General features: G+C 38.5%; 1 protein-coding gene across 1 annotated transcript in view; it reads left to right on the forward strand.

Moving 5' to 3' along the window:
• The window catches only part of LOC124803208 (dynein beta chain, ciliary-like), a 586,091-nt gene that overhangs the window by 430,412 nt on the left and 139,576 nt on the right, over window positions 1-16,103 (forward strand). Inside the window, exon 27 of the mRNA XM_047264389.1 lies at window positions 9,091-13,264. Coding sequence (XP_047120345.1) covers window positions 9,091-13,264 — 4,174 coding nt within the window. The remainder of the gene's footprint in view (window positions 1-9,090; window positions 13,265-16,103) is intronic.

The raw sequence follows: 16,103 nt of genomic DNA on the forward strand, positions 1-16,103 counted from the left end.
TGCGCCATTCCACAACACTTGAATCACTCAGACTGTACTCACCATACACAGCCTTCTTCCGTCAATACATTTCACGTCCTCCAACTGCCTCCGCCGCCAAAAATCGAATTACTCCTCTTTGTTCCTGCTTACTCGCCTGCGTGTTTGGTAGTGGACGATAAGTTGTGTGACCACCTTTTCTTCAGCATGAAACCACACTGGCACTATGCAACATCAAACGGTGTGCACGCATCAGTCTCTCTACCGATAGATTGGCGCCACCATATCTGCAGTTACGTGGTGCCACATTATGTGTAAGTCAAAGGTAGACACATTAACCACGTTTCATTTTAATGAACTTCATACATCAATGACACACCACACTGTGTTCAAGTTCAGGCATCCTTTGTGCAAATGATTCAACAGCAACAGTCTGCTGTAAAACTGATGACAACTTAATCCACCTTACGGAACAGGTACTTGGGGAAGTGGAGGCAAGGGTCAAAAGTAATAATTTGAAATTAAACTTTGCAAAAACAGAAATTATTCATTTCACCACAAAACAGTCAGCACAGTGTATAAGTGATATGAGCTATGCAAACAAAAAAGTGTATACTGCAAGCTATATCAAATTTCTTGATGTGTTAGTAAATAAAAATATGGTATGGAGTTATCATGTAGACAGTATAATGAGTTGACTGAAGAGTCCTGTGTATGTCATGAATGTCTTATATAGTATCACAGATGTAACTGTAAAATACTTTATATTATGCATATATTGTTTCAGTAGTTAAGTATAACATAATTTTCTGGGGGTCTGAGAAAACTAATTTGCTCAGAGTCTGTAGACTACAAAAAAAGATCATCTAAGTCATGATTAGAGCTAATGAGAAATGACACTGCAAATGTTTATTTGAAAAGCTAGATCTAATGTCCCTTACAAGCATGAATATAGTGAGAGAAAAAGTGAAATGTACAACTTTTTGAGGGCAACTGCTTCTTGCATCAGTATGAGAATGGACGAATGGCAAGCTATAAGTTACTTAACCACGGACTACAACTTTATGAAAAAACTCTGCATTATATGGGCATGAATCTGGAAGGGGAAGTGTGACCCAAATCTATAAACATACTGAAGGAGACCTGGGAAAATATTTAAAAAGTATATGCTAGTATATTGTAGAAGATTTCTTGAATGATGACCATGTAATAAAGTATCTACCTAAAAATGTAACACCACATATGTTATAACCATAGATTATTATTTTTTTAATCATAACCATGTAGAGTAATACCTGTCTGAAGAAGCAACAACATACGTATTGTAGTCCGCAGCTCGTGGTCTCGCGGTCGCGTTCTCGCTTCCTGAGCATGGGGCCCTGGGTTTGATTCCTGGCAGGGTTAGGGATTTTCCCCTGCCTCATCATTCATGAATGTGGTGAGTTTGAACTGAGCAAAGGTTGGGAATTTGTACGGGCACTGATAACCGCGCAGTTTAGCGCCCCAAAACCCAAACATCATCATCATCATCATCATCATCATCATATGTATTGTAACCTTACATTAAGTTTATTAGTCTGAATATACATTTACAATTGACAGGTTAGCTAAGTCACAATTTTTGATTGTATGAGACAATTTAAATGATGAAAAAATTTGGCTTTTTCAGTTTTGATTTTCTGATTCCAACACATTCTCTTAGGTCAAAAGTCAGTACTTGAACACCTTGACACTGTAAATCATTAAGTGTACCATACACTAGACAGTCTATTGAATAGCCTCTGAGTAGAACACTGAGGATTGTTGGTACAGGAATCAGACTGCCATTTGGTATTTTCTGTAGCAGTCATTTTCAGAAATGGAATTGACTGTAAGGCTTTCTCAGTATGTCTTTCTGTGGAGAAGGTCTTGAAGACCAGTAGAAGAACTAAAGCCTTCTTCCTGATGAATAGGTTTATGAAGATGAGGCAATGACCTGAAATCCCCTGTATTAAGTATATTGCACTAAACACAACAACTGTTTAGGTATCCATATCTATTGTGAACCTGAGCATCTGTCGCCTTACATGCACAAGTATTTTCACTAAGTGTTACTTCACTATTTTCAAACACTGAGTCCAGGAAACTCATGGACTTCACATTTCGTAATCAATACAGAGAAGTTCTGAGATGACTTTTGCCACAGTATTAGCACTTTAAAACAGTAGTTACTGTTAGCTGGCAGTTATCACGTGCCACATTTATTGCACTGCTTATGACTGAAACACATGTTGCTGATATGTCATATAAGGAATTTATAATATTGATTTCAAGGCAAATGCCCTATCTGATTAGTAGTATCTGGACGCTTCTACATAAAGTGGAACTGACCACTAGATGTCATGAGAGGCAGACTCATCAGTGTAAAAGGAGGTGGGGAGTATTGTGTTGTCAGTTGAGAAAGAGTAACAGCAGAATTGATCGGCCATGAGAACTCAGTAACTTCAAACTTGGACTAGTCAGTGGATGTCATCTGAGTAACAAATCCATCAGGGATATTTCAACACTTCTAATGCTGCCCTTGTCAACTGCTGATGTGATTGTGTAGTGGAAGTATGAAGGAACAACTACAACTAAACCAAGACCGGGCAAACTTTATGTATTGACTCATGAAGACCATAGAGCATTGTGGAGAGTGGCTGTAAAAAAATTCATGAAATCAACTGAAGAAATCACTTGTGAGGTCCAAAGTAGGGTCTATTACTAATAATCCCTCTTAACACAATATCTTTGTGTAGGAAGTTAAAAAGAATGGAGTGCAATGATTGACCAGCAGTATTTTTGGAAGTAGTTGATACATTCCTTGTGATCCAAATGTCAGCTCCCACCTTAGGAACTTTTAGTTAAACAGCAGTAAACCTCCCACCCCTTGACTCTTTAAGGAATTGAACTCCCACTTATAAAACAGTTTCAAACTTCTGATTACTTTACATATGAGTTAAATATTTGATGTTACGCATGTAAGCAAGAAAAAGTTCAAAAAATGTTTGAAATGTATTTTCAAAGTTAATTGGAAGTCACTAAATGCTCTCATTCTCAAATACTGGATTAATATAGTCTGGGTCATTTCTGCAACATGATTGACACTGCCACAAGACTTATACACTGTTTCTAACTGTAATACTTGGCATACTGTGTTAAAACTTTGGCATTGGATTACACTTCTTAATGAGTGGGTTTTGACAGAATTTTAAAATCTTTAAATTTGATCAATAATTATGTAAAACATTGAACATCAAATTTTTATTGCCTCTGGAAGCAGGTAGATAAGCAACCCATAACAGTGTCCATGCACTATGAACCAGATTAGCCATTTAGTAATATAGATATCTGTCCCAGTCATTACAGATTGGACCTTGTGGGAATTCAGTTCAATTGCTCTCAATTTAATCTGTTGATAGGCTCATTTTGTAATTTTTGTAGATTCGTTTACTCAGGATCACAAATGAATTTTCCTAAGTAGTATTTCAGAAAATTATGTTCAGTTGCTTTATAAGAAGTTACTTTCAAGGCAGATAATTACTTATGAAATATTAGGTAGTCCATAGCATTTTTCCAGAAGCTTAATAAACACAACGGATACACATAACAGAAACTTTAGTCATTGATAATATATATTGGTGTCCAAAATTAAAATAACAAACAAAAATTTTGCAAAGTTGCTTTTATGATGCTACAAAACAGTATAGACAGGTCCAGTTAAGTGGAAACAATATAAACAATTAAGAACATAAACAACTGCAACATGCATAACAATAGGCAAAAATGTTCTTTTTTTTTTTTTTAACAAATTTGCACACACACATTCCAACAACTGGTTAAGGTGCTCAGTATAGGGTGTGACCACCTCTGGCAGCAATACTGGCCTGACAACAGTGGGGAATGCTGTAAATGATGTCATCAGTCTTATGTTGAGACAATAATGCCCCCTCTTCCTGCAGACCTGCTCGCAGTTTTGGAGATTGGTTGGTGGATGCTGATGTGATGTAATCCATCTCCCTAGTGCATCCCAGACATGCTGTGTGGGATTCAAATTGGGAGGGTAAGCAGGCCACATCAAACGTGCAATATCTTCCGTTTCCAAGAAACCGTCAGCCACCCGTGCTCTATGAGGTCGAGCATTATTGTCCATCAATACAAAGTCTGATCTCACAACATCTTGCAACAACTGCAGATGAAGTCCCAAGATTTCATCACGATACCTGATAGCAGTTAAACCTTGCCAATTCACCTTTACAATTTCCTGAAGATGGGTTCAGATGGTAAACATGATTCCTGCCCACACTATTAAGGATCCTCCTCAATATCGGTCTCTTACCATAGTGTTACAGCCCCAAAATTGTGTTCCACGCTGCCTCCAGATGCGAATCCATCGAGAGCAGCTGTTCAGACTAAATTGGGACTCATCTGTGAAAACAACATTGGCCCACTGTTTGACCGTCCAGGTGGCATGTTGATGACTCAGCTCTAGACGTTCCCTTCTGTGAATACACATCATAAGTTGACATACAGCAGGTCTCTGACAATAAAGGTCTCTCATGGGAAGCCTTCTGCACATCATCTGCCTTGATACAATGTGTCCAGTGGATGCTGTGGGCTCACACACCATTGCCGTGCACTACTAAGGTGGTACTGTCATGCCCTTACAGCCAAATAACGGACCTCTCTTCTGAAGTCACTCCTAGTCAGCCCTGCCCTGGTCTTAGGAATACAGTTTCGGTCTCTATAAAGTGTTGCCAAATCTGAGAAACAACAGAACGATTCACATTAAGCCATTGGGCCACATCAGTTTGTGGCTGTCCTGCTACCATCCTTTTAATGGCCCACCCATGCGGAAAGTCTGGTAGGTATCTTCTCTGTGCTATACTACACTATCTGTGAATGTGTACAAAGTGATTGTGATGTGGGGTACTGGCAAACACTGCCTCATTTTGTAAGTGCCCTGATGTCATCATTGGCATGGTTGTCCATTGACTGGAACGCCATCTTCGGTGCAGAGCATATTTGTACAGACATCTGGTTGACAGTTTGTATGACTATATCATGAATTAGACACAGGAAGGGGAAATAGCAGTTTGTTGCTTTAATTTTCAACACCAGTGTATTCTCCTTCACTATTTACAACAATCTGCCAATGCTAGGATAACTTTTTGATTCTCCTGACTGTAGAAATAGTGTGGTTTTGAGGCAAAGAACTCATTGAGCCATGTTCGGAGAGCATTTCATCTGCAAAGGAAAACCTAGAAGGTTGTTCAGCACACAGCGTAAAAGGTGTCTGAAGGCACAAGATCAGGTGAATAAGGTAGGTGCAGAATGACTTCCCAACCCATCTCCTGTACAATGCTTTTTGTCAGTCTTAACAGAATGCGGGCAAGCATTATCATTGAGTAGTATCACATCATTCAGTCTTCCTGACCATGTTGCTGGCAATATATGTCAGCAGTGATGGTGGCCCCTCTTTTGCGGATGTGTCATGGTCTTTGTACAAAGAATTCCTACTTTGTTTGGGCTCAAGCATTCCTTTCTTTTCTGTATGTTAGCATAAAGAGACCATTTCTCATCACCAGTAACTGAACAGTATAGGAATGGTCGATATTGTTCATGAGCCAGTCGATGGTAAGCAGTCAGATATGCACATATGGCCACCTGCTGATTTTTTTGATTTTGGCTTAGAGCATGCGGTACCCATACACCCAAGTTTTGAACCTTCCCCATTGCGTGCAAATTTCACGTGATGGAATGATGACAGTCAATCACATTTGCCAGTTCTTGATCATTGTGGATTAATGCGTTTAAATGATCTTCGTCAAAGCCTGAAGGTCTCCCTGAACATGGAGAGTCACTAATGTAAAAATAATCCTTCTTAAAATGAAAATAGCATTTTCTTGCCATGCCATGCCCTGCCCAATGGCATTATCCCCATACATGGAAGAAATGTTTCTGGCTTCCTCCACTGCTGTCACCCCTCTATTGAACACAAACAGAAGAATGTGTCAGAAATGTTCTAATTTCTCCCCCTGGCACTCCATTTTCTAGCTTCCACAGCTCCATTCATTATCTCCAAATGACAAAATGGTAATATGTAAACTCTTATAGTAACAGTGAACAACAAATAAACAATTACAATCAAAAAATAAACCCATAAGAACCAGAAAACCAATATGCAAAATAAAAACACTAAAAACTTACACACCAACCTCATATACTGTCACTGTTATGTGATATCCCACATTTTGACTTATGTGAACCTTAAGTTTTTGGTTCCACTATAGTTATATCTGCATAACTGAATAGTAATGTTATTCCTCATTATGACTGGTTAATTCTGTCATACACTCTCATGAATCATCAGTTTTAAGTAGAACAAAGTATTACAAACATGTCGGCATCCAAGATTTCGTTTCCTGTCATCAAACCCCTTGCATATAAAAATAGAAACTGTCCAGCTTCTGCAGCCAAATCTTATTTTCCTATAGTAATAAGCTGCCTCATGCCACATCATTTTTGTAATGATATTGCAAATGAAATACATATATATACTGTGTATGGAAGAGGGCACTTTATATCTATATTAGCAACTCCTCTGTTTTATTCCAATTGTGCTTGCAGCAAAGGAAAACAAATGTCTGTTTGTCATGCATCACCTGTTTTCTCATCTTGTAAACTATCTCTATTTTTATGGTGAATCTTTCATTGGTTTGATTCCATCTGCAAAGATTTGCTGCAGATTTATAATCAAGTATATGTTTCCCATAATTGCAAAGAAAAGAAAATTCAACAACAGGTGTTAATCATACTATAGTCACCATCATAACAGTAGACTGCTCCAGGTCACTGTTATTCTCACCCTGCCACTCGCCTTGCAGTGTTGTCACATTAGGTACCAGCTAGTCTGTCGTCAGACTTCACTACTTCCGTGTGTTTTGTTATGCTTTGTTCCATGAACTTGTTGTGCTTAACATATAGCTATGTGTGACATTACCTAACTATAATACAAAATTGTGTAAGAGGGCTTGCAAACATATGTTGTTCTGCTTCTAAATCACATTGGTTTTAAGTCAAGAAAGTATGATGATGGATGCAAATTTAAAGAAAATGTGATATGGATGCAAATTTAAAGAAAACGTGATATGGATACAAATTTCTTGTGGAATGAAAAGATACTGCCAGACTCAGAGCTACATTTTTGCAATCTACGCATTTATTCTATACAGAGGACAACAGCCTTGTGATTCATCTGGACAAAAGATGGAATGCACACAACCACACAGTTAAATTTATTTGGGTCAGCTCCAATGGAAATGGTGAACAGGCACTTTTTGTAGTGAATATCAGTATTTTTGGTTACAGACATAGTGATGAAGGGTCTGTAAGAGCTGCAAATATAATCCCTTTGGGTGGTAGGAAATATTCTCAGTTGTATTAAGGCAAACTCTTGGAACAAGAATCGGTTTGGTGGCATGAGAGTTCTTACGTGCTGCTATATGCCGAGTATCTCACAAGTAAATATTATTCAAAAGTGACATGATTCAGTAATGATGTATAAGCTATTACAAAAATTGATTTTATAATTTTCTTAACAACTTGATTGCCGGAAGTTCCTATAAAGTCCAACAGAATTTAAATTCATCAGCAGCTACATTTTTTATTGCATAGGTGTAACAGTTTCACACTTCTTATGGTATTTTATTTTCTTATTTTGGAATAAGTTTGTGTTTTCAATATAAAATATGCCTCACATGCACCTATAACTTTGAGTATGTTTATACATATTTTACAGCACAAAAATATGTTAGTCTTTGTGGCTGTTTCCAGAATCCAGTAACAAAAAGATTTCTTAAAAAATTTCTTGTAATTTTAATTACATATAATAACAAAAATAATTTTTGGCAATATAATGTAATTAGATAGATAAAAAAATACTCAACAATTGGTGGCAGGAGAACACACATATAATAAAAGGTTTTACGTATGCAAGGTATTGGAGTCAGCGGCTCCTTCTTCCATCAGAAGGGTTGAAGGGGAAGGAAGAGGGGTGAGGAAAGTCTTTCCTTCTCATTCCATCTGCTGAGTTTCCCTGACCCAGGGTTCTGGGTGATTTTTTGGAAATCTGCCCCTTCTCCTAAGCCTCTCCAGTTCTCTTCCTTTACATCTCTTCTTCAAATCTTTTGCCCAAAGAAGGAGCCACTGGCTCCAGAAGTTTGCATACATAAAACCCTTTATTATATGTGTGTTCTCCTGCTGCTGCACAGGGAGTAGTTTTTTTTATCCATCCAATTATATTCATTATATATAATGGTAAACTGTAATTTTCTTTTTGAAAGTACTGCATCACATTTCAGACTAAAAATAGAGATGTATGAAATTTTTTGGAAATTTTACTAACATTTAAAATTATCACTAGCTGCCAGTACTGTCAGATGGTGAAATGACATTCATCTGCCTGTTTTCATGACGGACACTGTAGTAGACATCTCACAGTGTTGTAGGATAAATCTGTAAGGAGCATGCAGCTTATCACAATTACAATTAAAATATTGTAATGGTTAATGCAACAACTCACTGTATACTTACGGGTTAAGCTCTGTGGAGGCAAATGGAAGTCCATTTCAGTGGATATCTGTTCCTTCATTTCATTTTCTGACACTGTGTTGATAGATTCAACTTATCATTTTTGAACACAAAATTCAGATAAAATCTTTATAAACTTGCTTATTGAGTAAGGATTAAATATATGACAACTCTGTGTTAATCCTTTTCTAATTATTATACAGAATGAAAAAAAAAATTTTCAAATATCTACAACAGTTGAGAACATTGATCGGTAAAGATAAGTGTTATGGGTGTTTTGTTTCCTGCTCTTGATTCTTGAATAATTTTAAATACATTGCATTAATGCATCTCTTTTCTAATGCCTAATCTCTCAACAGCTATGCAGTGATTTGTTACATTTATTCATTCCAATATTTCTATTTCCCCTAGGACTTCCAATTATCAAAATTACAATTGATGTATATGAAGCTCTTACTTTTTGATTCATGCTGTTATTGTCTGAACCATCTTTGTGTGCAGGCTATGCTGTTCAGTATTGCTGAATGTGTGCCCACTGCAAGAGATCTTATACGACTGTGGATTCATGAGGCTACACGAGTGTATGGAGATAAGCTGGTTGATACAGCTGATGCAGAAGTTTTCAGCAAGCTAGTGGCTACTGTAGTTAAAAAGGGATTTCAGGAGATAGATGAAAACATTTTCGACAAGCCACTAATTTTTTGTCATTTTGCTGAAGGTATCGGTGAAAGTAAGTACTTGCCAATTAACAACTGGGCTCAACTAAGCCGGTTGTTAGCAGAAGCTCTGGGACAGTACAATGACCTAGTAGCTGCCATGAATCTGGTAATGTTTGAAGATGCTATGCAACATGTTTGCCGTATAAACAGAATTCTGGAAGCTCCGCGAGGAAATGCACTGTTAGTAGGTGTTGGAGGCAGTGGAAAGCAATCCCTCTCTCGTCTGTCTGCATTCATTTCATCACTTGAGGTGTTTCAGATTCAACTACGGAAAGGCTATTCAATGAATGATATGAAATTAGATCTTGCAGCCCTCTATTTGAAGGCTGGACTTAAGAATGTAGGAATTATGTTTCTGATGACTGATTCCCAAGTTGCAGAGGAAAAATTTCTTGTCCTTGTCAATGACATGCTGGCATCAGGTGAAATACCAGGTCTGTTTGCAGATGATGAAATTGAAAATATTATAGGCGCTATGAGAAATGAAGTAAAAGCAGCAGGATTGCCTGAAACAAAAGAGGTTTGCTGGAAATTTTACATTGACAGAGTACGAAGGTTGTTAAAAGTAGTTCTCTGCTTTTCACCAGTTGGTTCTACATTAAGAGTAAGAGCTAGAAAATTCCCTGCAGTGGTGAACTGTACATCTATAAACTGGTTTCAGGAATGGCCACAGGAAGCTCTGGAGTCTGTATCTGAACGTTTCTTGCTAGAGGTAGAGGTGCTTCCAGAGGAGGTTCGTAGATCTGTATCTCTCTTTATGGCTTATGTTCATACTGTTGTTAATGAAATGTCACAAGTATACTTAAATAATGAAAAACGATACAATTACACGACACCAAAGACATTTCTTGAACAGATCAATCTGTATTCTAAGTTACTGAATGAGAAAACAGATGAACTACAAAGCCGTATTATAAGATTGACAAATGGTTTGGAGAAATTAGCAAGTACTGCTCAGCAGGTGGATGGACTAAAAGAGACTCTTGCAGTACAAGAAGTGGAAGTAAAAGAAAAGAATGATGCTGCTGACAAACTAATTCAGGTGGTTTCTACAGAGACAGAGAAAGTTTCTAAAGAAAAAGTAATTGCAGCTGAAGAGGAAAGAAATGTGCGAATAATTGAAGCTGAAGTTAGTGCCAAGCAGAAAGTATGTGAAGAAGAATTACTGAAAGCAGAACCTGCGCTTCTTGCTGCACAGGAGGCTCTTAATACATTGAATAAAAATAATTTAACTGAACTGAAGTCTTTTGGTGCACCTCCTCCTGCAGTAGTGAATGTGACTGCAGCTGTTATGGTGTTGTTTGCTCCAAAAGGCAAAATACCAAAAGACCGTAGCTGGAAAGCGTGTAAAGTTATGATGGCCAAAGTTGATGAGTTTCTCAACAACCTGATATATTATGATAAAGAACACATCCATCCAGAAGTTATAAAGGCTATACAGCCTTATTTGAAAGACCCTGAGTTTGTACCTGAAAACATTCTTAGTAAATCACAGGCAGCTGCAGGACTGTGTGCATGGGTTATAAACATAATGAAATTTTATGATGTGTATGTTGTAGTAGAACCAAAGCGACGTGCACTTATACAAGCAAACAATGAACTTCAAGCTGCCAAAGATCGACTAAGTTCCCTTCAGGAAAAGCTGAAGAGTTTGGAAGACCAGTTGGCAACATTAACTAGTGAATTTGAGGCAGCTCTTGCTGCAAAACAGAAATGCCAACAAGAAGCTGATGCCACAGCTTTAACAATAGACCTTGCAAATCGCCTAGTCAATGGTCTAGCATCAGAAAATGTCCGTTGGAGAGACAGTGTAGCTAATTTGAAAGAAGCTGCTTCTATGTTGCCTGGAGATGTCCTGATGGTGACTGCATTTATATCTTATGTTGGCTGCTTTACTCGACAATATCGAATTGACCTCCAAGAGAAGTACTGGGCACCGTTCATTGCACAACTAGATCCAGCAATACCACTCACAGAGGGTATGGATCCATTAAGCTTACTGACAGATGATGCTCAAATTGCAGCTTGGAACAATGAAGGCCTTCCAAGTGATCGCATGTCTGCAGAAAATGCGACTATTCTAACTAACTCCACCCGCTGGCCATTGATGATTGATCCACAACTTCAGGGTATCAAGTGGATTAAAACAAAGTATGGTGAGGAACTAAAAGTTGTACGTTTAGGTCAAAAAACTTGTATGGATGTTATTGAAACTTCTATAGCAGAGGGATATACTGTTTTACTAGAGAATATTGGAGAATCTGTTGATGCTGTATTAGAACCACTACTTGGGCGTAACCTGATAAAGAAAGGTAAAGCAATAAAAATGGGTGACAAGGAAGTGGACTATAATCCTCGGTTTAGACTTATTTTGCAGACAAAATTGGCAAATCCACATTATAAGCCAGAAATGCAGGCACAGACAACATTAATTAATTTCACAGTGACAAGAGATGGATTAGAGGAACAGATTTTAGCAGAAGTGGTCAAAGCTGAAAGACCAGATCTTGAAAGTCTGAAGTCAGAGCTCACAAAACAACAAAATGATTTCAAAATCACACTGAAAATGCTTGAAGATGATTTGCTGCAGCGTTTGGCATCAGCAGGGGACGATATTTTGAGCGATACAACTTTAGTCACAAATCTAGAAACTACTAAGAGAACAGCAGCAGAAATTGAAGTTAAAGTAGCTGAAGCAAAAGTCACTTCTGTTCAAATAGATGAAGCAAGAGAACAGTACCGTCCTGCTGCCACAAGGGCGTCACTTTTGTATTTTATATTAAATGATCTGCACAAAATCAATCCTATGTATCAGTTTTCACTTAAAGCTTTCAGTGTGGTATTTCAAAATGCGATTGCACAAGCACAACCAGCTGAAGCTTTATCAGAGAGAGTTTTGCATCTGATTGACAGTATAACATTTTGTGTTTTTATGTATACCAGTCGTGGCCTCTTTGAATGTGACAAATTGATTTTTATGGCACAAATGGCAATACAGATACTTCTTACAAGCAATGAAATACATCCTGCAGAACTTGATTTTCTGTTACGATTTCCTGCAAATCCAAATGTGGTGAGCCCTGTGGATTTTCTCACGAATATGGGTTGGGGAGGTATTAAAACACTGACAAACATGGATCAGTTCAAAAATCTTGATAGAGACATAGAAGGTGCTGCCAAGAGGTGGAAAAAATATGTGGAAGCAGAAACACCTGAAAGGGAAAAATTGCCGCAAGAATGGAAAAATAAATCAGCCTTACAAAGACTCTGTATAATGAGGTCTCTAAGACCAGACAGAATGACATATGCAATGAGGACATTCATTGAAGAGAAACTAGGGAACAAGTACACAGAAGCCCGTAATGTTGAATTCGCAAAATCATTCCAGGAGACAACATCTACAACACCGGTTTTCTTCATACTGTCTCCTGGTGTAGATCCACTAAAAGATGTTGAGAAGCTAGGGAAAAAATTAGGTTTCACATTTGACAAAAGAAATTTTCATAATGTATCCCTAGGTCAGGGTCAAGAAGTTGTTGCAGAAGAAGCTATGGAAATTGCATCACAGAAAGGTCATTGGGTAATCCTTCAGAATATACATCTGGTAAAGAACTGGCTCCCATCACTGGAGAAAAAGATGGAACAATGCAGTGAATCAGCACACACAGCTTTCAGGCTCTTTATGAGTGCTGAACCAGCAGGTGATCCCGCAGCTCATATCATTCCACAAGGGATTTTAGAATCATCAATAAAAATTACCAATGAACCGCCGACAGGAATGCTTGCAAATCTCCATAAAGCACTAGATAACTTTACTCAAGAAACATTGGAAATGTGTTCCAAAGAGACCGAATTTAAGGCAATCCTTTTTTCACTTTGTTACTTTCATGCTGTAATAGCTGAAAGAAGGAAATTTGGACCTCAAGGATGGAACAGAGTGTATCCTTTCAATGTTGGTAAGTATCTTAATAGATGTAACTACAGAGTTATTTCCATGGTGCAGAAGATAGTTGTAACCTGCACATATTTGCAGTGAGACTTAAAAGTAATATTAATATCAGATACAGTAGAGCGTCGATTATCCGAAGTAATTGGGGGACATGGGTGTTCGGAAAACTGGTTTGTTTGGATAATCGAACTGTACATCTTTATTTGCCAAAAAGAAGTACTGTACAGTAAATTTATTCATAAAAACAGGCATCTCTTTTAGTATTACAAAGTAACATACAAAGGCAACTTCAGTAGGAATACACAGGGTGTTACAAAAAGGTACCGCCAAACTTTCGGGAAACATTCCTCACACACAAAGAAAGAAAATATGTTATGTGGACATGTGTCCGGAAACACTTACTTTCCATGTTAGAGCTCATTTTATTACTTCTCTTCAAATCACGTTAATCATGGAATGGAAACACACAGCAGCAGAATGTACCAGCGTGACTTCAAACACTTTGTTACGGGAAATGTTCAAAATGTCCTCCGTTAGCGAGGATATATGCATCCACCCTCCGTCGCATGGAATCCCTGATGCGCTGATGCAGCCCTGGAGAATGGCGTATTGTATCACAGCCGTCCACAATACGAGCACGAAGAGTCTCTACATGTGGTACCGGGGTTGCGTAGACAAGAGCTTTCAAATGCCCCAATAAATGAAAGTCACGAGGGTTGAGGTCAGGAGAGCATGGAGGCCATGGAATTGGTCCGCCTCTACCAATCCATCAGTCACCGAATCTGTTGTTGAGAAGCGTTCGAACACTTTGACTGAAATGTGCAGGAGCACCATCGTGCATGAACCACATGTTGTGTCGTACTTGTAAAGGCACATGTTCTAGCAGCACAGGTAGAGTATCCCGTATGAAATCATGATAACGTGCTCCATTGAGTGTAGGTGAAAGAACATGGGGCCCAATCAAGACATCACCAACAATGCCTGCCCAAACGTTCACAGAAAATCTGTGTTGATGACATGATTGCACAATTGCGTGCAGATTCTCGTCAGCCCACACATGTTGATTGTGAAAATTTACAATTTGATCATGTTGGAATGAAGCCTCATCCGTAAAGAGAACATTTGCACTCAAATGAGGATTGACACATTGTTGGATGAACCATTCGCAGAAGTGTATCTGTGGAGGCCAATCAGCTGCTGATAGTGCCTACACACGCTGTACATGGTACGGAAACAACTGGTTCTCCCGTAGCACTCTCCATACAGTGACGTGGTCAACGTTACCTTGTACAGCAGCAACTTCTCTGATGCTGACATTAGGGTTATCGTCAACTGCACGAAGAATTGCCTCGTCCATTGCAGGTGTCCTCGTCATTCTAGGTCTTCCCCAGTCACGAGTCATAGGCTGGAATGTTCCGTGCTCCCTAAGACGCCGATCAATTACTTCGAATGTCTTCCTGTCGGGACACCTTCGTTCTGGAAATCTGTCTCGATACAAACGTACCACACCATGGCTATTGCCCCGTGCTAATCCATACATCAAATGGGCATCTGCCAACTCCGCATTTGTAAACATTGCACTGACTGCAAAACCACATTCGTGATGAACACTAACCTGTTGATGCTACATACTGATGTGCTTGATGCTAGTACTGTAGAGCAATGAGTCGCATGTCAACACAAGCACTGAAGTCAACATTACCTTCCTTCAATTGGGCCAACTGGTGGTGAATCGAGGAAGTACAGTACATACTGACGAAACTAAAATGAGCTCTAACATGGAAATTAAGCGTTTCCGGACACATGTCCACATAACATTTTTTCTTTATTTGTGTGTGAGGAATGTTTCCTGAAAGTTTGGCCGTACCTTTCTGTAACACCCTGTATAGTATGTGGCACAGTTTATTAAAGAAAAATATATACATATTACATACGCATTTTGCATGAACAATACACACAGTATACAAAAGTAACGTTTAAAAAAATCTTTTATTTTGGTTTGTCTAAGCAAGCCTACACGCTTACGAGCAGCTAAGTCACGTACTTTTTCATTACAGATATCTGAATCTGGTCACTTCATCTTGGGTTTCAAACCATCGCAAGGCAGTATCTAAACAAATGAACGCCTCAGAAGCTGTTGGTATACTTTCATCTTCACTTTCTGGAGAACTGATTGATGAGATGCTGGCGGCGTCATCTCTATCAGTGACGATGTTTACAATCTTGCTGTCCTGCATGATTTGGTGTCCTGGATCTGCATCATCGATATTCATCCATTCATGAACGTCTTCGTCATCACGTTCGTGGCAATCTATTTCTTTTAGCATACCGAGAATTTCGGACATATCATTCTGTTCATCATTTTCAATCATACCTTGTGAATTTTCTTCTGTGTCCAAAATTTTATTCCAGGTTCTCTTCAAATTCTCTTCCTTTGCACTATTCAAACTGCGCTGATCATGTAGGACACGTCTCTTTCAAGTCAATATTCTTATGATTTCTTAAGAGACTTTCTTCTCCATCCTCTTCTCTTTCTAACAATAACTTAGGCAACAATTCATTCCTGTAATATCGTTTGAAAGTCTCAATAACGCCTTGATCCATGGGCTGTAATAAGAAGGTTAAGTTAGGTGGAAGAAATATTACCTTTATGAACTCGTCTTTTTCATTTAAAATATCACATGACGGATGAGTTGGTGCATTGTCAAGGAGAAGTAGTGTTTTCTCCCTCTTCCCATTCTTTAGCTGATGAGCTTGTACAGAGGGTACGAAAACGTCCAGAAACCACTTCATAAAAATCGTACTATCCATCCAGGCACTCTTTTGTGAGGTGTACACAACAGGCA

This window comes from Schistocerca piceifrons, chromosome 6 (assembly GCF_021461385.2).
Source record: "Schistocerca piceifrons isolate TAMUIC-IGC-003096 chromosome 6, iqSchPice1.1, whole genome shotgun sequence".
NCBI classification, from domain to species: domain Eukaryota; kingdom Metazoa; phylum Arthropoda; class Insecta; order Orthoptera; family Acrididae; genus Schistocerca; species Schistocerca piceifrons.